Source organism: Eriocheir sinensis, chromosome 9 (assembly GCF_024679095.1).
Source record: "Eriocheir sinensis breed Jianghai 21 chromosome 9, ASM2467909v1, whole genome shotgun sequence".
Lineage (NCBI taxonomy): Eukaryota > Metazoa > Arthropoda > Malacostraca > Decapoda > Varunidae > Eriocheir > Eriocheir sinensis.
This window is the reverse complement of record NC_066517.1, coordinates 2,948,163-2,972,104: the sequence shown is the minus strand read 5'-3', so window position 1 is coordinate 2,972,104 and position 23,942 is coordinate 2,948,163. Positions and strand designations below refer to the sequence as shown.

The window sequence follows — 23,942 nt, the reverse complement described above, 5'->3', positions numbered from 1 at the left end:
CAAGACAATCTAACCAACTGACTAGATAAAAAAAAAAAAATGCAAGCTCCGTTCCAACACCTCTCCTTCCTAAATTGATCTCTCTCCTGACCACTTTCTTTTTCTTTTGAGACGATATGAAAAAGTAGGAAAGAGAAAGGAAGGGAAAAATGGGAATGGAAGTAAAGGAATGAGAAAATAAGAAAAAAAGGAGAGGAAGGAAGGAGAAACGAAACAAAGGAGAGTAAAAGAACGAAACTGTAAAGGAAATGAAGGGAGAGGAGGAGTAAGAGAAGAGATAAGAAATATAATGAAAGCTAAAATGTAGGTTGTTGTTTTTAAGGAAAGCTAAAATGTAGGTCGTTGTTTTTGTTGCTTTTTGCCCTTATGCTGCCAAAGAAAGATCCTAATAATAATAACATAATAAGAACTAAGAACATTCACCTGACCTCTTACTTGAAAAGGCGTTTACGTGTGAACAGGGATACATTAAAGGCCGGAAAATGTTTATACAAGTTGCTGTGTGTGTGTGTGTGTGTGTGTGTGTGTGTGTGTGTGTGTGTGTGTGTGTGTGTGTAAGACAGGAAGAGAGACAGACAAACAGACAGACAGACAGAAGCAAAGAAAACATCTGACACTAATTTCCATTCTCGCTCTTCTTTTCCTTCTTCTCTTCTCCATTTTCCTCTTCTCCTTTCCCCTTTCCTCTTCCTTTCTCTTTCCCCTTTCCTCTTCCCTTCTCTTTTTCCCCTCTCTTTACTCTTCAAATATTAAATGTGATGGGTGAAAAGAGAGAGAGAGAGAGAGAGAGAGAGAGAGAGAGAGAGAGAGAGAGAGAGAGAGAGAGAGAGAGAGAGAGAGAGAGAGAGAGAGAGAGAGAGAGAGAGAGAGAGAGAGAGAGAGAGAGAGTGTAAGTGCAACTCTCACCCCATCACATCTGCTGTCTCTCTCTCTCTCTCTCTCTCTCTCTCTCTCTCTCTCTCTCTCTCTCTCTCTCTCTCTTTATTTCCGTTTTCCTCTTAGCGCTGTTCATGTCTTCCTCTTCTACTTATTCCTCTTTTTATTCCTTTTTCTCTCCTCTTCCTTTCTCTTCCCCTCTTCCCTTCTCACAAGGATCGGTATTAGGTTCACTTTTGTTTATTATTTATATCAATGACTTAGATACAGGAATTAGTAGTGATGTCAGTAAGTTTGCAGATGATACCAAGATCGGTAGAGTAATTGGGTCGGATCAGGACGCTAGTATTCTCCAGGATGAACTAAACAGATTGTATGACTGGGCGGATAAATGGCAGATGGAGTTCAATGTAGGGAAGTGAAGTATTCTGAGTGTAGGTAGGAAGAACCCCTCTCATAACTATTGCTTAAATGACACTCTCATAAGCAGGTCTGGGTGCGAGAGAGATTTAGGGGTCTTAGTGAGCTCTGATCTCCGTTCAAGGGCACAATGCATTCAAGCTAGAAATCGAGCAAATAGGGTACTGGGATTTATTTCGAGGAGCGTAAGCAACAGAAGCGCCGAAGTCTTCCTCAAACTATATTTAGCATTAGTTAGACCTCATCTTAACTATGCGGTTCAGTTCTGATCACCTTACTATAGAATGGATATCAAAATGTTAGAATCGGTGCAGAGGAGGATGACTAAGATGATTCAGGGGTTGAGAAACTTGCCATACGAGGAAAGACTCAAACAGTTAAACTTGCATTCTCTAGAAAGGCGAAGGGTGAGTGGAGACATGATCGAGGTTTATAAATGGATGAAGGGCTTTAATAAGGGGGATATTCATAAGGTTTTGTTAGTAAGAGAACCGGGTAGGACACGAAGTAATGGGTTTAAACTGGATAATTTCAGATTCAACAGGGACATAGGCAAAAATTGGTTTACTGACAGGGTGGTGGATGATTGGAATAGGCTTAGCAGTCATGTGGTGAGTGCCAATACAATTGTCACATATTAGGTATATTAGGTGGGGTTAGATACACAGGAGCTTAGGCTCAAAGGAGCTGCCTTGTACAGGCCTACCTGCCTCTTGCAGACTCCTGCGTTCTTATGTTTTTAAGTTCTTATTACGAGGGTGGTTGCTTTCTTTTTAGATCTCTCTCTCTCTCTCTCTCTCTCTCTCTCTCTCTCTCTCTCTCTCAAGCATACCACAGAGCAGAGAGAGGAAGTGGAAAATTGGATGAGACGAAAAACTTACGCAAGAAGAGGGTGAGCAGAGAGAGAGAGAGAGAGAGAGAGAGAGAGAGAGAGAGAGAGAGAGAGAGAGAGAGAGAGAGAGAGAGAGAGAGAGAGAGAGAGAGAGGAATGTCAGTATTAAAGTTCTGTTTTCATTTCACTCTTCTGCTGGTTGCTATTTCCTTCAGAGTACTTCACTGACCTGTTTATTTATTTTTTTTACTCTTTTTTTTTTGTCCCTTTATTGACCTTGTTTTCTGCTTTTATAATTTTTACTCTCATTTTTTTGTCCTTATACTTTCCTTGTTTTCCTCCATTTATTATGTCTTCCTTGTAAACTTTATTAATCATATTTTTTTTTCTTCTTTATTGATTGATTAACAGAACTTCACTTTCATTCGAATTTGAAGTGACACAAAACAATAAGGGAGTTAATAATTATGCTTTAGATTATTAAAACACGCTGAAGAGTAACACACACACACACACACACACACACACACACACACACACGGTAATCAGACACTCACCAACGTACACCATAACCGTCACAGCGAGTCTATGTTCTCGCCGCATCCCGACCCGACCTTCTGCCGCCGCTACGCTATTTACGGGCCGAGATAACGAGACGAAGAAGCGTACACGGATAATAGTGCATGCTGGCGCCGCTTAGGGGAGAGAGGGTGTGAAGGAGGAGGAGAGAGGGATAGAAGAGTAGAGTTAAAGGGCCATATTCTAAAACATATCGGCGTCCAAGCACACATATTAGACAAGGCTTTCGTTTCGTGGGACTTACAGGCACATCCATTGGTAGTTTTATGACCCTGGTGGTAGCTTGCCCATGCTTCTGTACTATGAACGTGAAAAACACTCATTAGAACCCGATTAATCTCCTTTTTGGCCTTAGAAACGGTTTGTGTGAGGGGCGGAAGCGTCTAAAAATACCGACCTTGGAATACGTATCGAAAGTGTGTGTGTGTGTGCGTGTGTGGGGGGTTAGACAGTAGTAGTAGTAGTAGTAGCGACAGCAATACAGTAGTACATTGTAGCATTCACAAGGTCACACATCCACGCTGAGTACTCATTTCCAACCTCCCCCCACTAGAGAGAGAGAGAGAGAGAGAGAGAGAGAGAGAGAGAGAGAGAGAGAGAGAGAGAGAGAGAGAGAGAGAGAGAGAGAGAGAGAGAGAAGGGGGTAGGAGAGGGAAAGGGGAAATCAGAAGAAAGATGAATAGCAGAAGACAGGAGAAAAAAAAAATAATGAGAGAGAGTGTGTGTGTTATCAACTACCCAGGGTCATGACTTCCCATTTCCTTCTCACTCACTCACTCACACACCCACTCACTCACCCACTCACATTATGCTGTCACGGGATGCGGTTCCTGTGTGGATAGCGGAGCGAAGAGGTCATTCACACTTCCGCGCTCATGATTAAGAAAGCCATTGTTGTATTTTTCCATCTATGTTGAAGGCGTTTTTCCTCCACTAAATCTTGTGTGTAAAATGTGAAATGTTTCTTATACGCGTTTATAAACTTTATAGACCATCCTGCTTGTAGGTACACAGCAGGAACATTCTGTACTTTATAAACCATCCTGCTTGTAAGTTAGTACGAGCATTCTGTGTTGTATTTCTTGAAACACGAAAAAGAAAAAGACATTGTTTATTTCATTCTTCTTCACACAAATTTAAAGCGTACGTAAAAATGTTTCTTGATGTGCGTGGATGCTTATAGAGCTCTGTTGCGTGCATACAGAGAAGTGTTTTGAGCTCTGACCTCCTCTCTCCCTTGAAATATTATGAAGGTTTCTCGCTTTAAGTTATATGCGTTTATGAGAGTCGGAAAAGTACCTTCGTTGTTTGTGTTTCAAGAAGAGAGAGGAAGAAAAGCATTGCAGTTTTTATTTTACTGACGCCCATGTTCCCAAACATTTCGGGGCTTATACACCCATATTTGGTTAGACTTTTGTAGAGGTTGGGTTCGTATTTCCAAGGGTATTATTATTAGCCTAGTGATAGTCTGACAGGGCTTCTGCACCATGAATGTGAAGGAAACTTCTGAGAACCTGAATAATCTCCTTTGGGACCTTTGGAAATATTTGTTGAGAACCAAAAGCTTACCAACTTGATGTGTTTAACTACTGAACGGGCCTACTTATCTTGTCTCTTACTTAGCCGTATTATCGGACTACACTAAACCTCAGATAATCAGCGTCGGTGGTGATGATGCATGACAGTTTACAAAGCGCGTGAGCTTACATCATCATCATATTACATGTTTATTGCTCACGTTTCCTCAGTTGCTACCCACAACTGCTAGATTCAAGTATCATTATTTATACTTTCCACGGAGGCAGCCACACTGGGTGCTTGTATTACTGTCTGTTAGCCTGGTATATTTTCTTGTATAGCGTGGCTTTGTGGTCCCCGAATAAAGGCGCTCGGCTGTAGCTTCGAAGCTAACCACGAGGTGCTCTGGAAAATACTCTCATTGTGATTCCCACTTTAAATTACCTATGTTGTTCTTAACTTAACCTAACCTAACCTTCCCATTTCAAGAGTTGGCGCCACATAAGAGTAGAGTGATAGGGAAAACTCAAGCCCCGGTCGCCACAAGTATTAATATATTCGAGGAGGCAACTAAAGTTCGTGGCACCAGTATTCATATATTCGAGGCGGCAGAAGTTCGTGCATATGTAACTGAGTCCAGCTCGTATACACAGACGCTCGAAAATGTCTCGTAGGAAAATGGTTACTGCTATTGGTATGTTCTTGTATTGTTCGCGTTAGGATAGCATTAGAATGGGCTGTAGTTACTAATACAACTGAAGGGAAAACTGAATGTAAAAATAGAGCTAATAGAGGCTGTTCTTGTACCTAGTAAGCTTTATATATACTCTGTTATAGCGTGATTTTAATGCGTGCCGTATCCTTGTCTATGCTACAACAATTTATATATTCAACAACACACACTGCTTCTATTACTGTCAAGCTCTCGTACACACTATATATAATATGTTCCTTATATAGCGTGATTCTACTGAGTGCCTTTTCCTGGTTCATACAACTATTATATATTCAACATCACACACAGTCGCTGATTCTATTACTGTCAGTCTGTCGTAAGCGTGAGTCTAGCTTGTATATGAAGACTGTTGTTAATATCTCGTTCTGATAAGCTTCATATATCAGCAGTTTATTATGTAGTGTGATTTTTTTTTATGCGTGCCGTTTCCTGCTCTATACAACTCTTATGTATGTTATGTATTTTCATAGCCGCTGCTTCTGTTGCTGTCAGTACTCCGACACGCATGCACTCCACGTGGCTGGCTGGCTGGGTGACTTTCTCCTTTTTGCACGCTGCTTATATGCCCGTCGGTTTAGTGAGATTTTAATGCGTTTAGTCTGCCCGCTCCAGCAAAAAGCCAGGAACCTGATCTCCGCGGTGCCACAAGAACTGCGATACTGATCTGACATTAAGCGAGGAGTGAGACAGAGTTTAAGTACACGCTCAGACCATTTCCCTTACATTTAAACCTGCCTCTTCGTGGGGGAGGGGCGAGGAGGATTAAGTTTTTAGCCGGAGTGAGGATTATTTTTAGTGATGGGGAGAATGTGTGTTGAGGGTGAAGGGTGGTGAGGGGTGTATGGGTGATGGTGATGGTGGTGGTGATGATGCTGATGGTGGTGGGTGAGGAGAGAGAGAGAGAGAGAGAGAGAGAGAGAGAGAGAGAGAGAGAGAGAGAGAGAGAGAGAGAGAGAGAGAGAGAGAGAGAGAGATAAAGAGAGAGAGAGAGAGAGAGAGAGAGAGAGAGAGAGAGAGAGAGAGAGAGAGAGAGAGAGAGAGAGAGAGAGAGAGAGAGAGAGAGAGAGAGAGAGACATACAGACAGGCATACCTACAGACAGACAGACAAACAGACAGGCATACAGACAGACAGACAGACACACCGATACAAACAAAAAGAAAGAAAGAAAAAAAGGAAGGAAGACAAACAGACAGACAGACACAAATAAAGAGATAAAGACACAAAACGATAAAAACAAAGGTAAAAAAAACATGCAGAGAGAGAGAGAGAGAGAGAGAGAGAGAGAGAGAGAGAGAGAGAGAGAGAGACCAAAGGAGTAGCGTCCGGAAGAAAGATGTATAGATGAGTCATAAGAGGAACAGATCATGTTAATAAAGAATATATGAATAACGAGAGAAAAAAAGAGTGAGTAAAAAGAGAGAAAGAGAAGAGGAGAGAAGGATGTGGAGGGAGGGAGAGAGAAGGAGAAGTAAAGAGGAGTGAAGGATAAGGGGAGAAAGAGAGGGATAAGGGAAGCAAAGATAAGGAAGAAGGAAATAGAAAGGGAACGGAGAAAATGGTGAATGGAGATAGAGAAAAAAAGAGAGGAGATAGTTGCAAGTGAAAAGAGGGTATGAGAAAGGAAAGAAAAGGAGAGAGGAGAATGGAATGAACAAGAAGGGAAAAAAGAAGAAAGGAGATGAGGAAGGAAAAGGAGAAACAAAAGAGAAGAGAGGAGAATGGGATAAAAAGGAGAAACAGAGGAAGAAAGGAGAAGATGAAAGAAAAGGAGAAACAAAAGGGAAGAGAGGAGAATGGGATAAAAAGGAGGAACAGAGGAAGAAAGGAGAAGAGGAAAGAAAAGAAGGGAACAAAAAAAGAGAAGGGAAGAAGGGGATGAGCAAGAAGGAAAGGAGAAAGAAAGAAGAGGAAGGAAAAGGGAAAACAAAAGAGAAGAGAGGAGAATGGGATGAACAAGAAGCAACAGAGGAAGAAAAAGGAGGAAACAAATAAAAGAGAATAGGAGGAACAGGAAGAAAGGAGAAGAGGAAAGAAAAAGGGAAGAGGAGAAAATTAATAAAAATGATAACCAATGAAAAGGAAGGAGGGGAGAGGAACAAGAATAGAAACAAGACAGACAAAAACACAAACAGAGACAAACAAACAAACAAGACAGTGGGGTGGTTTGGGACAGGGTTGAAGTTGGTCTGTTTTTAATCCGCGCGGGGTGTTAACAAGTCCTAAGTGCCTCATCCTGTGTGCCTGTAGGGGGAGGTGTCTGTCTGTCTGTCCGTCTGCCAGTGTTTGCATTTCTCGCCTTCACACGAACTCCCTCCCGCCGCCACCCTGACTGTGATTTTGGTCGGGATTCTCAGACGTTTCCTCTTCACGCATCTTCTATTTCCTAAGGCCGAAAAGGGGATTAATCAGGTTCTAAGAGTCTTATTTCATGTTCACGAGAGAGAAGGAGAAGTAAAGAGGAGTGAAAGTTAAGGGAAGCATAGATAAGGAAGAAGGAAATAGAAAGGGAGCGGAGAGAAAGGTGAATGGAGATAGGGAAAAAGAAGAAAAAGAGGAGATAGGTACAAGTGAAAAGAAGGGAAGAGAAAGGAAAGAAAAGGAGAGAGGAGAATGGGATGAACAAGAAGGGAAAGAAGAAGAAAGGAGAAGAGGAAGGAAGAGGAGAAACAAAAGGGAAGAGAGGAGAATGGGATAAAAAAAGGAGAAACAGAGGAAGATAGAAGAGGAAAGAAAAAAGAGAAACAAAAGAGAAGAGAGGAGAATGGGATAAAAAAAGGAGAAACAGAGGAAGATAGAAGAGGAAAGAAAAAAGAGAAACAAAAGAGAAGAGAGGAGAATGGGATAAAAAGAAGGAACAGAGGAACAGAAGAAGGGTCAAACTAACACCAGGGTCATAAAACTATCCATGGAAATGCCCAGAACTCCTACGACAGCCTTGTTAAATATTATATGTGTGCTTGGGCGCCGAAATGTTTAAGAATATGACCCTTTAAAGTTTGTCTTCAGTGCGAGGGTGACATTATCTTTGTGTTATGCCAGTGAGGAAAAAAATGTATAAGAGAAATGTGCTGTTTTTGTTAGTCTTTTTTTTTTATGTAATGCCAATGGGGAAAAGAAAATGCTTAGAAAAATATGTTGCTGTGTTCTTGTATTGGTGTTTTTTAACGTTAATGCCAGTGAGGGAAAAATTGTGTAAGAGAAATGTGATGTTTTTGTTAGTCTTTTTTTTATGTAATGCCAATGGGGAAAAAAAATGTATAGAAAACTATGTTGCTGTGTTCTTGTAGTGTCGTTTTTCAGCGTTAATACCTCTTTACCTCACCGCTCTACCTCTCTATCTACCTCTCTCTACTTCTCTTTCTCGCCTCTCCATCTCCTCTATCTCTTTCCTTCTCTATTTATTCTATCTCGCCTCTCAATGCCAATAAGGGAAAGAAAGGATGTCTGAAAATGGCTGTTGCTCCATATCGGAATGTTGATTATGACCAGTCCTCTACTCCCATTCCTCCCTCCACCCTGAATTCTATCTTCCTCCTCCTCCTCCTCCTCCTCCTCCTCGTCTATCTTCTTGGACCTCTCCCCTTCACTCCAAACGTATCGGTGAATTCATATCCTTTCCTCCAATAGTTTTCACCTCAGTGTCATTAGTTTTCCCCTTTTCACTTATAAATGTTTCCGTTTTGCCCCTCTTCTTTTCTTTCGATTTTTCTTTATCCTTCCTTCTTCATTCTTACCCTTCCTTCCTCCCCTTTCTTCATTTATTGTCTTATTTTAATGTTACGCCAATAAGGGGAAAAATTGTTACAGGAAAATGATTATTGCCATAGGTTATGTTCTTGTATTGTTGGTGTTAGGATATTGTTAGAACGGAATGTGGTAGGATGCTAATAGAACAGAATGTGGTTACTAATACAACTGAAGGGAGAAGTAAAGGTAATAATTGAGGTAATAGATAAATGGAAGTAATATAGGTTGTCCTTGTATTCTTCTTCTTGTTCTTGTTCTTCTTGTTCTTGTTCTTTTTCTTCTTCTTCTTCTTCTTCTTCTTCTTCTTCTTTTTCTTCTTCTTCTTCTTCTTCTTCTTCTTCTTCTTCTTCTTATTATTATTATTATTATTATTATTATTATTATTATTATTATTATTATTATTATTATTATTATTATTATTATTACTATTATTGTTGCTGTTGTTGTTATTTTTGTTATTTTTGTTATTGTTGTTCCTGGTGTTGTTTTCTTGTTGTTGTTCTTTAGTTCATCTAAGAACACACTTGGATGTACCGCCTTAATTATTGGACAGGTGACTCACGCAGTCGTGCAGGAAACAGGGAACAACAATGGGAAGCTTTTTTTTTTCGCTTTTTTTACTCACTCAGATAAAATTAAGTCTTTATGAGTAACTTCACGGTAATTACCAAAAGGAGAGAGAGAGAGAGAGAGAGAGAGAGAGAGAGAGAGAGAGAGAGAGTATCATAAATTACCCTTCTCCTGCGCCTCGCTAATGACCCCAGGTGGCAATTAGGGCTCCAGGAGGTAATTGGAGCTAATTGGAGGTGACCCTTGAAGGTTAATTGTGAAATGGACTGTGTTGTGTTCCGAGATTACTGTGAGAATATTAAAGAGGGGGAGAGTAGTAGTAGTAATAGTAGTAGTAGTAGTAGTAATAGCAGTAGTAGTAGTAGTAGTAGTAGTAGTAGTAGTAATAGTAGTAGCAGTAGTAGCAGTAGTAGTAATAGCAGTAGTAGTAGCAGTAGTAGTAGTAGTAATAATAGCAGTACTAGTAGTAGTAGTAATAGTAGTAGCAGTAGTAGTAGCTGCAGGACATCATCCGCCATGAAAACACCAACGTCAAACAGGTGGCGTATGCGGATGACCTCACCGGGGTAGGAAAGTCTGCAGACCTCAGGAAATGGTGGGACCTCGTCAATGAACACGGCCCTAAAATAGGGTACCATCCCAACGCCACGAAGTCCGTGGTGATTGTAAAACCAGAGGCATACGATCGGGCCAAAACCGCATTCCAGGGCAGTAACGTGAAAATGTCAGTGACTGGCGAAAGACACCTCGGGGCAGTCATTGGAACAGCTGAATACAGAACCGAGTATGTGAAAACAGCTGTAAAGCGCTGGGAGTCCGAACTGTAGAGGCTGAGCGAAATCGCCAAAACAGAACCGCAGGCAGCCTACGCAGCATTTACGTACGGTGTCAAGCATAAATGGAACTACCTCATGAGGACAGTTCCTGATGTTGCTCCATTACTAAAACCTCTGGAAGATGCTATCAGAAACACCTTCATACCGGCGATAGCAAATGGGAGATGTCCCAGTGACCAGGAGAGAAGATTGCTGGAGTTGCCGCCAAGAATGGGTGGGCTCGGCATCACCAACCCGCAAAATCTGGCAGAGTCTGAATTCGGGAACTCAATCCGAATCACAGCCTCCTTGACCGGATATATTATCAATCAAAATGAAATGGGAGAAGACAACCCTCAAGATATTAGGTCACTAAGGAATGAAATCTCCATAAACAGAGAAGGAAAACAGAGACACTCTGAGTGACCTAATGAGAGAACTCCCAGAAGACACAAGGAGGAGGACAGATATTGCACAGGAAGTGGGCGCTTCAAACTGGCTAACCACACTACCTATCAGGGCAAAAGGCTTCAACTTAAACAAAAAAGAATTCACTGATGCCCTTGCCCTCAGGTATGGCTGGCCAGTGGATGGGCTCCCAAACATGTGTAACTGTGGCTCACCCTTCAACCAAAATCATGCCATGACATGCAAGAGAGGAGGTTTCGTCTGCATGAGACATGATGAAGTAAGAGACGTAACAGCTCAGATGCTGAAAGAAGTCTGCCACGACGTGACTGTGGAACCCATGCTGCTCCCTCTGCAAGGCGAACACCTCGCCAGACGCACCGCTAATGTTTCGAACGAAGCACGAGTGGATGTTAGCGCCAGAGGGTTTTGGACTCGTGGACAAAGGGCATATTTTGACATGAGGATCTTTGATCCCATGGCCCATTGCCACAGAGACCTGACCCTTGATGCAGCCCACAGAAGAAACGAACAAGAGAAGAAAAGAGCATATGAAGAAAGAATACAGAATGTGGACCAGGGATCCTTCACCCCGGTAGTATTCACGACGGCAGGAGGGATGGGACCAAGGGCGCAGAGCTTCTACGCAAGACTCGCCGAAACACTGGCGGATAAGAAACAACAGCCAAGAAGCAGTGTGGTCGCCTGGATGAGATGCAGGCTGTCCTTCTCCCTCCTGAGGTCAGCCTTGGTCTGCCTGAGAGGAACCAGGTCACCTGCACCCAAAACCACCCGCATTGCTGACCTGGACTTGAAGTGTGGTTGAGTCGTATCAACCTAAAGCGACGGTAGTTGAAAATGAAAAAAGTTTAGTAAAGGTTGATTAGTAAAGTAGTAGTAGTAGTAGTAGTAGTAGTAGTAGTAGTAATAGCAGTAGTAGTAATAGCAGTAGTAGTAGTAGTAGTAGAAGTAGTAGTAGTAGTAGTAGTAGTAGTAGTAGTAGTAGTAGTAGTAATTGCAGTAGTAGTAGTAATAGCAGTAGTAGTAGTAGTAGCAGTAGTAGTAGTAGTAGTAGTAATAGCAGTAGTAGTAGCAGTAGTAGTAGCAGTAGTAGTAGTAGTAGTAATTGCAGTAGTAGCAGTAGTAGTAGTAGCAGTAGTAATAGTAGTAATAGTAGTAGTAGTAGTAGCAGTAGTTGTTGTGGTAGTAGTAGTGGTAAAGGGAGAAGGAGGAAAAAAGAGGGAGAGGAAGAGGAAGAAGAGGAGGAGGAGGAGGAGGAGAAGGAGAAGGAATACATAGGAACACATAGGAAGAACAGACACCAGAAGACCTATCGAGCTGTTATTACTGTTGTTGCTTTTGTTCTTGTTGAGTGTTGCCAAAGCTGTGTGTGTGTGTGTGTGTGTGTGTGTGTGTGTGTGTGTGTGTGTGTGTGTGTGTGTGTGCTGGCAGGGAGAGACGGTGAATGGGTGAGATAGAAAATAAATAAGAAGAACTAAAATGCATGCCACACGTTCTAAACCCGAATGTAATCTTACCCACCACTATTTTTTTTTGCCTTCCACCTTTTTTTCCCTTTTTACACCTTCAACAAATCCCTGACAGGTGCATACATTACGTGGCTTAGCGCCCTCTTGCCGCACCCTCGCCCTTACCCTGCCCTTCACTCTCCCTATCTCCCTTTCCGGAAATAAACCGTCTGACGAATATAGGAGGGGGAGGAGGAGGAGGAGGTGTTTTGGTGATGTAATGCCCTCTCTTTCTCCACACTGATATTTTTACCACCTTTCCACTTGTCCACTCATCCACTTCTTCCCCTCCGCCCTTTCTCCCTTATCATCCATTTCTCCTCCCCTCCACTCTCTGTCCCTTTCTGCCTATCCTCTCATTCACTTCTCTTCCTTCTTCCACCCTTTCTCCTTCCTCTTCTCTTTTTGTCTCTTTCCACCTATCCACTCATCCACTTCTCTCCCTTCCTCCACCCTTTCTCCCTCCTCACCGTCCATTTCTCCTTCCTCTCCTCTTTTTGTCCCTTTCCACCTATCCACTCATCCACTTCTCTTCCTTCCTCCACCCTTTCTCCATCCTCACCGCCCATTTCTCCTTCCCGCCTACTCTGCCCTTTTCCATCTATCCTCTCATCCACTTCTCTTCCTTCCTCCACCCTTTCTCCCTTCTCCCCCCCTCCATTCTCTGTCCCTTTTCCTCCTCTTCTCATTCACCTTCTACCTCTCCACCGTCTATTCTTTCTCACTTCACTCCTCCCTATCCACTCATCCACAACTCCCTCTCACCACTCCATCTGTACTCGCTCAACATCCGCATTCGTCCACCTACTACTTATCCACTATCCCTTCTCTATCCTTACCCATCCTCTATCCTTTCTGTCCTCTCTCTTTCATCCATCCACTCCATTCCCTATCCTCCTTCTCCACCCTCCCCCCCTTCTCACTGTTCACTGCTCCAACCTTGCTATCCCATCCTCACCCATCCTCTGTCCTTTCTCTTCCCCCCTTTGTCCTTTTCGATCCTCTCTCTTTCACCCATCCACTCCTTCACTCCTTAACCCACCTTCTCCACCCTCCCCCCTTCTCACTGTTCACTACTCCAACCTTGCTATCCCATCCTCACCCATCCTCCATCCTTTCTCTTTCCCCCTCGGTCCTTTCGCTATCCTCTCTCCTTCACACATCAACTCCTTCACTCCTTAACTCTCCTTTTTACCCTCCCCTTCTCACTGTTCACTTCTCCAACCTTGCTATCCCATCCTTACCCATCCTCCATCCTTTCTCTTTCCCCCTCGGTCCTTTCGCTATCCTCTCTCCTTCACACATCAACTCCTTCACTCCTTAACTCTCCTTTTTTACCCTTCCCTCCTCACTGTTCACTACTCCAACCTTGCTATCCCATCCTTACCCATCCTCCATCCTTTCTCTTTCCCCCTCGGTCCTTTCGCTATCCTCTCTCCTTCACACATCAACTCCTTCACTCCTTAACTCTCCTTTTATACCCTTCCCTCCTCACTGTTCGATACTCCACACTTGTAATTACCTATCTTCGATCCTTTTTCTTCGCCCTCTATCCTTTTTCTTTCACCCATCCACTCCTCCACTCCCTAGCCCTTCTTCTCCCCCCTCCCCCCTTTCTCTGTTTACTAATCCACCCTTTGTTATCATCCATTCTCTATCCATTCTCTTTCGCTCTATTTCTTCTCTATCCCTTCTTTCACCTATTCAATCCCTCACTCCGTAACCCTCCCCTCCTCTCCTAACCTAAGCCTCCTATCTCTTTTTTTCTTTCTCCTCCTTTTTTCCCCTCCGTGAATAACTACAACAACAGTGACTTCGAACCACTCCCCTCAACTCCTCCCCTCCCCTCCACTCCCTCCCCACTTGGACATGGTGACGAATCTTGTTCCTCGCGAGTGTGGCGTGTGTAGTCACCGGGCGGAATGATTAACCTTTGACCTCTCGACTCACGTGACCTTTAGCGAGGGTAGAAAGGGTAGGAGGTGGATGTAGAAGTGGGTTAGGAAGATAGAAGTTGAAGCAGAAGAAGGAGAAGAAAAAGAAGAAGAAAAAGGAGAAGAAGAAGAAGGGTGATGATGATGATAATAATAATAATAATAATGATGATGATGATGATGATGATGATGATGATGATAACAATAATAATAATAATAGCAACAAGTAGTAGAAGAAGAAGAAGAAAAAGAAGAAGAAGAAGAAGAAAAAGAAGAAAAAAAAGAAAAAAAGGCAGAAAAGGTAGAAGAAGAAAAAGGCGAAAATTAAAAAGAAAAAAAAAGAGGAAGAAGAAAAAGAAGAAAAATGAAAAAAGGAAATAAAGATGATGAAGAAGAAAAAAGAGATGAAGAAAAAAGAAAAGGAGGAAAAGAAAAAAAACAAGAAAAAAGAAGAAGAAAAAGAAGAAAAGAAAGAGGCAGAAGAAGAAGAAGAAATCGAAGAACAAGCAAGAGACGAAAACGGAAGAGTAAAAGAAAAAGAAAAAAAAATCTGCGTTTCTTCTCGAGGTATTTTTATGAACAATCAAAGCTGGTTTATCTGTCCACGGCGCCATGTAGAAGTGTTAATGGCCCTCCGTCCCTTGCTCTCCTCCTTTACGGCTCCTTCCTTTGTCTCCTGCCTCTGCAATGTGCTCCTAAACCCTTCTTATCCTCCCTTCTCCTTCCTCCCTTCCTGACCTCCTCCGTGCCTCTCCTTTTTCTCTCTCCTTCCGTCTCCCGTCTCTCTCCCGTCTCCCGTCTCTCTCCCGTCTCCCGTCTCTCTCTCTCTCTCTCTCTCTCTCTCTCTCTCTCTCTGTGTATTCACTTTATTATTTTGTCTGTGTCTTTCTCTCTTTGTTCTCTTGATTATCTATATTTTTCTCTGTATTCTTCTCTCTCTCTCTCTCTCTCTCTCTCTCTCTCTCTCTCTCTCTCTCTCTCTCTCTCTCTCTCTCTCTCTCTCTCTCTCTCTCTCTCTCTCTCTCTCTCTCTCTCTCTCTCTCTCTCTCTCTCTCTCTCTCTCTCTCTCTCAGATCACCATGATAACCACCCTCACCTTGGAGACAGCGTTGTGATTGGCTAACGCACCAGACGAGGGCCGCTTGATTGGCTGCAGACTGACAGACAGACGCGCATGCACCGGAGGGGTGGGTGGGTGGTGGTGGTGGCGGTGGTAGTGTTGGTGGTTAGCATTCATTAATTCCACTGTAGGTTTTTTTTTTCGTGTGTGTGGGTAGGGGGAAGGAGGGGGTTTGATGCTGGTTTTAGGTTGGGTTGCGTTGCGTTGCTTTCATTGGCTTGGGTTGGGTTGGGTTGGGTTGAGTTGTGATGGGTTTGGTCCTGTGTTTGTGCTGTGACTCCGTGTGTGTGTGTGTGTGTGTGTGTGTGTGTGTGTGTGTGTGTGTGTGTGAGTGAGCGAGTGAGTGACATAACCAAACAGAAATAAAGAAAGACAGACACATTCGCAGACAAACACAGACAGTACACACAAACAAACCCAAAGGCAGACAGAGACAGATAAACAAGGACACAGACGGACAAACACACACAGAAAACAGACAGCAAAACAAACACCCACACACAGACAGACAGACAAACACACCGCCAAACAGACAGACAGACAGCCATAATTTCCAGGTGGGGGTCAGGTCGCAGCCTCTCATTACGGGCGAGACAAACAGCACATTAATTACCGTAACAAGCCGCCAGGTAGAGACAGGTGTGCGCCTCACCAGGTAAAAAAATGACCGGTAAATGTCAGGCCAGCCCAGCCGTGATTGACCAAAGGTGGTGGTGGTGGAGGTGGGGGTGGAGTTGGTGGTGGTGATGGTGGTGGTGTACGTTGGCGAGTGTCTGATTACCTAGTGTGTGTGTGTGTGTGTGTGTGTGTGTGTGTGTGTGTGTGTTACTCTTCAATGTGTTTAATAGATCTAGAGCATAATTATTACCTCCCATATTATTTTTGTGTCACTTCAAATTCAAGCAAAATTCTGTAAGTTATATACTTCTCTGTTGATTTCCTTTCCTTCCTTTTTCCAGCTTTTCTCCATTTTCCTCTTCATCCGTTTCTTCCCTTCTCCCTTCGTCTCCCGTTTCTTCCTCCCTCCGTCTCTCTATTCCATGGCCGTCTCTCATCCCTTCTTCCTCCCTCTCTCTTATCTCCCTTCTCCTTCCTTCCATCCTCTCTTCTCTCTCTTCCCTCCTCTCTCCATCTCCCTTCTCCTTCCTTCCATCCTATCTTCTCTCTTCCCTCCTCTCTCCATTTCCCTTCTCCTTTCTTCCATCCTCTCTTCTCTCTCTCCCTGTCTTTACTATTTACATACTTCTCTACCGTCCTCCTTTCCTTCCTCCTTCCTGCTTTACTCTAATTCTCCTCCCCTCTCTCCCTCCGTCTCCCATTTCTCTCCTCCCGCTCCCGTTTCTTCCTCCCTCCGTCTCTATATAAGGACAGTGTTGCCAGCTCCGGCGACTTACCTTTTATGGACACCAGCCACAGTGTTGCCAGGTAGAGGTTGGCTGGGTGACGCATTGTCCTCCCGCGGCGACCCTTCTCTTGTTAGTCGTGGTTAGTGTTTATTTGTTTGTTTGCTTGTTTGTTTTGGTCGCTGTTCAGTCAGTTCACTCTTTCAACAAGATTCAATAAAACAATCCTGTCTTATTTTCTATTTTTCACTTGAGAATTGTTTTTTTTTCCCTTTTCAAGTTCAGATTTATTTTTCTTATTTTAGTTCATATTTCAGTTTCTTTTTTTTCCTATTCAGTTTCCAGTTTTATATCTTTTTTCAATTCACATTCCAGTTTTATTCCTTTCAATTCCTATTCCAGTTTTTCCTCTATCATTTCATTTTCCAGTTTATTCCTTTCTTTCAATTCATACTCCAGTGTTTGTTTTCCTTTCAGATCATATTCCTCTTTCTTTCACTTCATATTCCCGTTTTCTCCTCTCTTTCATTTCATATTTCACTTTTTCCCTCATTCTTTCACTACATATTCTATTTGTATCCTTCCTTTCACCTCACAGTTTCTTTTTCTCAGTTTTCACTTTCTTCTATGATCACATGTGTTGTTGTTGTTTTCCTGTTTTAAAGGTTCATGAGCGATTTAAACCTTCCTTTGCTTTCCTGGAGCACCGGCGTTAAGTTCAGCATCATAGTGATCGCTGTGGCATCATACCCTCTTGAAACGGCTTGATCACTGTTACCTGTCTTGAAAAAAAAATATTGTTATTAGAGAGCGAATGGAGGTGCCGGTAGTTGTAGTAGTAGTAATAGTAGTAGTAGTAGTGGTAGTAGTAGCTGGGTCTGGAGGAAAAGGATGCAGAAGACAAGCTACAGGCGACAACATAATTCTAAGAGAGAACTTATAAGGCGAAGAAGAAGAAGAAGAAAAAGAAGTAGAAAAAGAAATAAAGAAAAAAAGAAAAAGAAAATAAGAAGAATAAGAATAAGAAAAAGAAGAAAAGCAAGAAGAAAAGCAAGAAGTAGAAGAGGAAAAAGAAGTAGAAGAGGAAGAAGGAGGAGAAGAAGAAGAAGAAGAAGAAGAAAAAGAAGAAGAAGAAGAAGAAGAAGAAGAAGAAGAAGAAGAAGAAGAAGTAGTAGTAGTAGTAGTAGTAGTAGTAGTAGTACCAAATGATGTCACCCACACCATGACATGTAAAAAAGGAGGCTTCGTCTGTATTCGACACGATGAAGTGAAGGATCCGACAGCCAGCTTTTTTTTCTTTTTTTTTTTTACGTTGCGGCCTATTGCGCCGGTAGGCTTCTTCCCGGTGGGGCCTGGTGGTCGGCCCAAGTCTTCTTCGCGGTGGGGCCTGATGGTCGGCCCAGCCCGTTATGGCGCAGGCGAGTGTTTATAGTGGCGCCATCTTGTATTGGCTCATGCTGCCCCCCGGAACTCGTTCTTGATTCGCTTGGACGGCTTCCTCTAGAGTCCGAGTTGATGGGTGGTCTTCAGGACAGCATGTGGGTAGTTTTAAGCCACTCGGCGGTGACTGAAAAATCCAAGGTGGTAGCGTGGGGATTCGAACCCCGCATGCTCGGGGAGGTATGCCAAGACGTCACTACCGAGCCGGCACTGCTTCCCCTGGACGGCGAACACCTTCGGTACAGGACAGCCAATACCTCACAGGAGGCACGGGTTGATGTAAGTGCCCGCGGATTCTGGGTGCGCGGACAGCGGGCGTTCATGGACATCCGCATATTCGACCTGATGGCTGCCTGTCACCGTGAGCTGCCCCTGCAAGCCGCCCACCACAGGAACGAGCAGGAGAAGACGAGGGCATACGGTGAAAGAATCCAACATGTGGATCAGGGCAGCTTCACCCCCCTCGTCTACACCACATCCGGCGAGATGGGTCCCAGGGCCCAGTGCTTCTACGCACGCCTCGCGGAACTAATCTCAGAAAAGAAGCATCAGCCAAGGAGTCACGTTATCGCCTGGATGAGGTGTCGCCTCTCGTTCTCCCTGCTCAGGTCGGCCATCCTATGTCTCAGGGGCACCAGACACTCTGGCCCAAAAGCCACCAACATCTCCAATATGGACTATGGAGCCACAGTGGTGGAGAGTGACATTAGAGTGGGTCGGGAGTGACTTGAGTAGGGAAGGAAAGGGGGATCTAGACGTAATAGATGATAGGTGATTTAGTGTCAGGTAGTATTAGCGATATGGTTGGATGCCACAGTCATTAGCGAACAGAGTTGGGGCTAATGACCTCCAAGCTATGGAGCCCTCCATCATTATGTGTCGGGAAAATAAACATGGGTGGAGGTATCATTTATGTAGTAGTAGTAGTAGTAGTAGTAGTAATAGTAGTGTAGTTATGGAGGTGGTGATGAATGAGGCACTTGACAAATCTCTCATTCACATCTTGAGTAACATAATCATTCGATCTCAAGACATAGAATAGCAACAAGGGAACAGCCGCTACTGGTATGTTTACTTAGGCGAGAGAGAGAGAGAGAGAGAGAGAGAGAGAGAGAGAGAGAGAGAGAGAGAGAGAGAGAGAGAGAGAGAGAATGTGGTTGGCGAGTCAGGAAACGTTATATGTTGTGGCAATGAGAGTGAGCAAGTGTGTTGTGTTTTTGTGTGTATGTGTGTGTGAGAGAGAGAGAGAGAGAGAGAGAGAGAGAGAGAGAGAGAGAGAGAGAGAGAGAGAGAGAGAGAGAGAGAGAATGTGGTTGGCGAGTCAGGAAACGTTATATGTTGTGGCAATGAGAGTGAGCAAGTGTGTTGTGTTTTTGTGTGTGTATGTGTGTGTGAGAGAGAGAGAGAGAGAGAGAGAGAGCACCTATTCCCTAATCCTCAACATTAATCTTTTTTATTCTATCTGACACTCTCTCTCTCTCTCTCTCTCTCTCTCTCTCTCTTTCTCTCTCACACACACACACACACACACACGCACACACACACACACACACTCCTAAACACATGTATCTTCCAATTTCCACAATTTACCCTAATATGGCCACTCCTCCTTATGAGAGAGAGAGAGAGAGAGAGAGAGAGAGAGAGAGAGAGAGAGAGAGATTATACCCATACATACACAGTCTCTACCACTCTACCATATTTCAACGTTCCTACAATCATCATCCACCTCGTTTGCCCACTGAGGAAGGACGTTCATGGCTCAAGGCTCACCATTAGGAAGGCAAACGTTTAGTGTGTCGTGTTTAAAGTTGATATTGTTAACATACTGAGCTCCCTCTATTACTATTTCCTAAGGCCACAGAGAGGACGAACCGGGTTTTCAGGGGTGACTTTTCCTGTTCAAGGTGCAGCGGCCGTGTAAAACCATCACTAGGATCACGAGACAGCCCATGAGAAACCCAGGACCTTCCACGAGAGACTTTTCAGACGGGCGAACTGAGTGACTGATACGCTTAAAAATACGGACTTAAAGGTCGACTTATGAACTTATGGTGATGGAAGAAAGAAAGAGAAGGGAATATGTTTATTTTGCATTTAATTCTTCATAATCGGTAAGTCTTAAACGTCTTGGTAACTTTGCTCGCCTGTTTAAAAAGCCTCTCGTAAAAATTGCTGGGATTTTCAAGGACTATTTTGTGATCCTAGTGATAGTTTTACACGACTTCTACCGACTTCTGCACCACTAACTTCTGCACCACGAACGTCTGCACCACGACTTTTACCGACTTCTGCACCACGACTTCTGCACCACGACTTTTACCGACTTCTGCACCACGACTTTTACCGACTTCTGCACCACGACTCTTACCGACTTCTGCATCACGACTTTTACCGACTTCTGCACCACGACTTCTGCACCACGACTTTTACCGACTTCTGCACCACGACTTTTACCGACTTCTGCATCACGACTTTTACCGACTTCTGCATCACGACTTTTACCGACTTCTGCACCACGACTTTTACCGACTTCTGCATCACGACTTCTGCACCACGAACGTCTGCACCACGACTTTTACCGACTTCTGCACCACGACTTCTGCACCACGACTTTTACCGACTTCTGCACCACGACTTCTGCACCACGACTTTTACCGACTTCTGCACCACGACTTCTGCACCACGACTTTTACCGACTTCTGCATCACGACTTCTGCACCACGAACGTCTACACCACGACTTTTACCGACTTCTGCACCATGACTTCTGCACCACGAACTTCTGCACCACGACTTCTGCACCACGAACTTCTGCACCACGAACTTCTGCACCACGACTTCTGCACCACGAACTTCTGCACCACGAACTTCTGCACCACGACTTCTGCACCACGAACTTCTGCACCACGAACTTCTGCACCACGACTTCTGCACCACGAACTTCTGCACCACGACTTCTGCACCACGAACTTCTGCACCACGAACTTCTGCACCACGACTTCTGCACCACGAACTTCTGCACCACGACTTCTGCACCACGACTTTTACCGATTTCTGCACCACGACTTTTACCGACTTCTGCACCACGACTTCTGCACCACGACTTTGCACCACGACTTTTACCGACTTCTGCACCACGACTTCTGCACCACGACTTTGCACCACGACTTTTACCGACTTCTGCACCACGACTTCTGCACCACGACTTTGCACCACGACTTTTACCGACTTCTGCACCACGATTTTTACCGACTTCTGCACCACGATTTTTACCGACTTCTGCACCACGACTTTTACCGACTTCTGCACCACGATTTTTACCGAATTCTGCACCACGACTTTTACCGACTTCTGCACCACGAACGAAGAAATCACACATGAGTAGCCGGTTAATCTTCTCTGTGGCCTTGAGAAATAGTCGTAATGGGGGCCAGAGACGTTTGAAAATATGGACCTAATTCTTCTTTACAGATTTTATTGACGTTACTTATGGTGGAGGAAGGAAGGAAGGGAGAGAGATGATATAGTTATTTTTTTTATCTAATCTTTATACCCGTAACAGTTGGCCACCTTCGTTTGGGTCTCCGGCTGTTGTTCTTTACCATTTATTTCGCTTTAATTTCATCATCGTGTATTTTCCTCTCCTACCTTTCTTTCTCTCTTTCTCTCATCCGTGTTTTTGTCCTGTACCATTATCTCTCGCTTTAATTTCATCATCGAGTATTTTTCTTTCCTCTCCTTCTACCTTTCTTTCTCTCTTTCTCTCATCCGTGTTTTTGTCACGTACCATTATCTCTCGCTTTTCCCATTTCTTTCTCTCTTTCTCTTCCTTTCGTCCTCCACCCTATGCTCATAATGGTAAATGTGTTTTGTTTGTTTGTTTGTTGTTGCTCATATCTCTTGTTTTGTATCTCTCCTGTTCATAGTTACCTGATCTCTCTCTCTCTCTCTCTCTGTCCTTGTCCTCATGCTTATTAAATGTTGCAACGTATGAATTCTCTCTCTCTCTCTCTCTCTCTCTCTCTCTCTCTCTCTCTCTCTCTCTCTCTCTCTCTCTCTCTCTCCTGTCCTTGTCCTCATGCTTATTAAATGTTGCAACGTATGAATGTCCTTTTTGGTCCGACCGCTCGTGACTTGTATACCTTTATGTGTGTAATTACTTCATCACGTCCTTCCCCCCTTCCCTCCCTCCTTCCCTCCCTCCTCCCTCCTCCTCCCTCCCCTCCCTCCTCTCCTCCCTCCCTACTTTATTTCCTGTTTTTGGTCCTTCACTCGTGTTTGATACCTTTGCATAATTTCTTCATCGCTGGTTTCTCTCCTCCCTTCCTCCCTCTTTTCCTCCCTTCCTTCCTCCCTTCTTCTCTTCCTTCCTTCCTTCCTCCGTCCTATTTTATTCCCTGTTTTTGGTCCTTTGCAGCTTGTTTGATACCTTTTGTGTGTATAATTTCTTCATCGCTAGCTTTCTCCCTCCCTCCCTCCCTTTACTTCCCCCCTCCCTCCCTTTACTTCCCCCCTCCCTCCCTTCCTTCCTTCCTCACTTTCTCCCTTTCTCCCTCCCTCCACCCTACTTTATTTTCTGTTTTTTTTGGTCCTTTACTCTTGTCTCATACCTTTTCTGTGCATAATTTCTTCATCGCTAGTTTCCTCCCTTTCTTCCTTTACTCCCTCCCTCCCTCCCTTCCTTCCTTCCTTCCTCACTTTCTCCCTTTCTCCCTCCCTCCACCCTACTTTATTTTCTGTTTTTTTTGGTCCTTTACTCTTGTCTCATACCTTTTCTGTGCATAATTTCTTCATCATAGGTTTCTCTCCTCCCTCCCTTCCTTCCTTCCTTCCTTCCTTCCTTCCTTCCTTCATCCACCTTACTTTGCCTTCTGTTTTTGGTCCTTTACTCCTGTTTGATACCTTTTCTGTGCATAAATTCTTCATCATATGTTTCTCTTCTCCCTTCTTCCTTTCCTTCCCTCCTTTCCCCCTTTCCTCCCTCTCTCCACCTTACTTTATCTCCCGTTTTTGGTCCTTAGCTTTTGTTTGATACCTTTTCTGTGCAAAATTTCTTCATTGCTTGTTTCCACCCTCCCTTCCTTCCTTCCTTCCTCCATTCCTCCCTCCATTCCTTCCTCCCTTCCCCTCTTCCCCCCCTCCACCTTATCACACACATTAATCATCACGTGTTTGAGTTATCGACACATAAATCATCGCCTGGCTCGGCTGCATGTATAAAACTGTTTAGCATAGAGTCAGTGAGGAGAGAAGTTTCTGAGACAGCGATTACTATTCTATTTGGTTACGCTAATCCTGATATATTCATTGCTCTTTTTATGGCTGTTTATGAAGCTGCATGTGAATATTTATCATATGGTTAGTGAGGAGAGAAGTTACTGGGAGATTTATGCTGTTTGGTTACGGTAATCCTGATATTTTCATTGCTCTCTTTATGGATGTTTATGGAGCTGCATATGAAGGATTAACATATCGAGTGAATAGGAGATTGAGAGATTTATTATGTTTGCTTACGATATTCATTATTCATTGCTCTCTTTATGAATGTTTATGAAGCTGCATATGAAAGATTAACGTATCGAGTGAATAGAGTATTGAGAGATTCATTATATTTGGTTACGTTAATCCTGATATATTCATTGCTCTTTTTATGGGGTGTTTATGAAGCTGCTTGTGAAACTTTATCATGTAGTCAGTGAGTAGAGGAGGTATTGAGACAGGTAAACAGTATCAAGTGGGAGGAGGGGGAGGAGGATAGGGAGAAAAGTGGGAGGAGGAGGAGGATAGGAAAAAAGTGGGAGGAGGAGGAGGATATGGAGAAAAGTGGGAGGAGGAGGAGGATAGGGAGAAAAGTGGGAGGAGGAGGAGGATATGTGTGTGCTTGGGTGTTGAGGAATATGACCTAATTATTCTTTCATATATTTTCAGCGACGATAAATCTTAGTCTACTCGGCTCATAAAAAGAGTTACTCAGAGTAATGAAAGTTTAGCTGAGTATGTCAACTTGCAGCATCAAAGGGAGGGAGGGAGTGTTTAATGCGTTTTCAGGCGTGGTGTAAATAGAGGAGTTA

General features: G+C 43.7%; 2 protein-coding genes across 3 annotated transcripts in view; one reads left to right on the top strand and one right to left on the bottom strand.

Annotated features, from left to right (window-relative positions):
- LOC126995848 (lachesin-like) overlaps positions 1-23,942 on the bottom strand; it is an 81,909-nt gene that overhangs the window by 41,196 nt on the left and 16,771 nt on the right. The window contains exon 2 of one of the 2 annotated variants that reach the window (XM_050855727.1): positions 16,481-17,207. In XM_050855727.1, coding sequence (XP_050711684.1) covers positions 16,481-16,535 — 55 coding nt within the window. In that variant the 5' untranslated portion in view covers positions 16,536-17,207. Of the gene's footprint in view, positions 1-16,480; positions 17,212-23,942 lie in introns of both variants that reach the window. The other variant, XM_050855726.1, reaches the window with a different exon arrangement.
- LOC126996258 (uncharacterized) lies at positions 20,270-21,341 on the top strand (the record flags this gene model as incomplete). Its single annotated transcript, XM_050856634.1, has 2 exons — positions 20,270-20,431; positions 21,055-21,341. Coding segments are annotated over 2 exons (360 nt in total), but the record flags the coding sequence as incomplete, so codon positions are not given.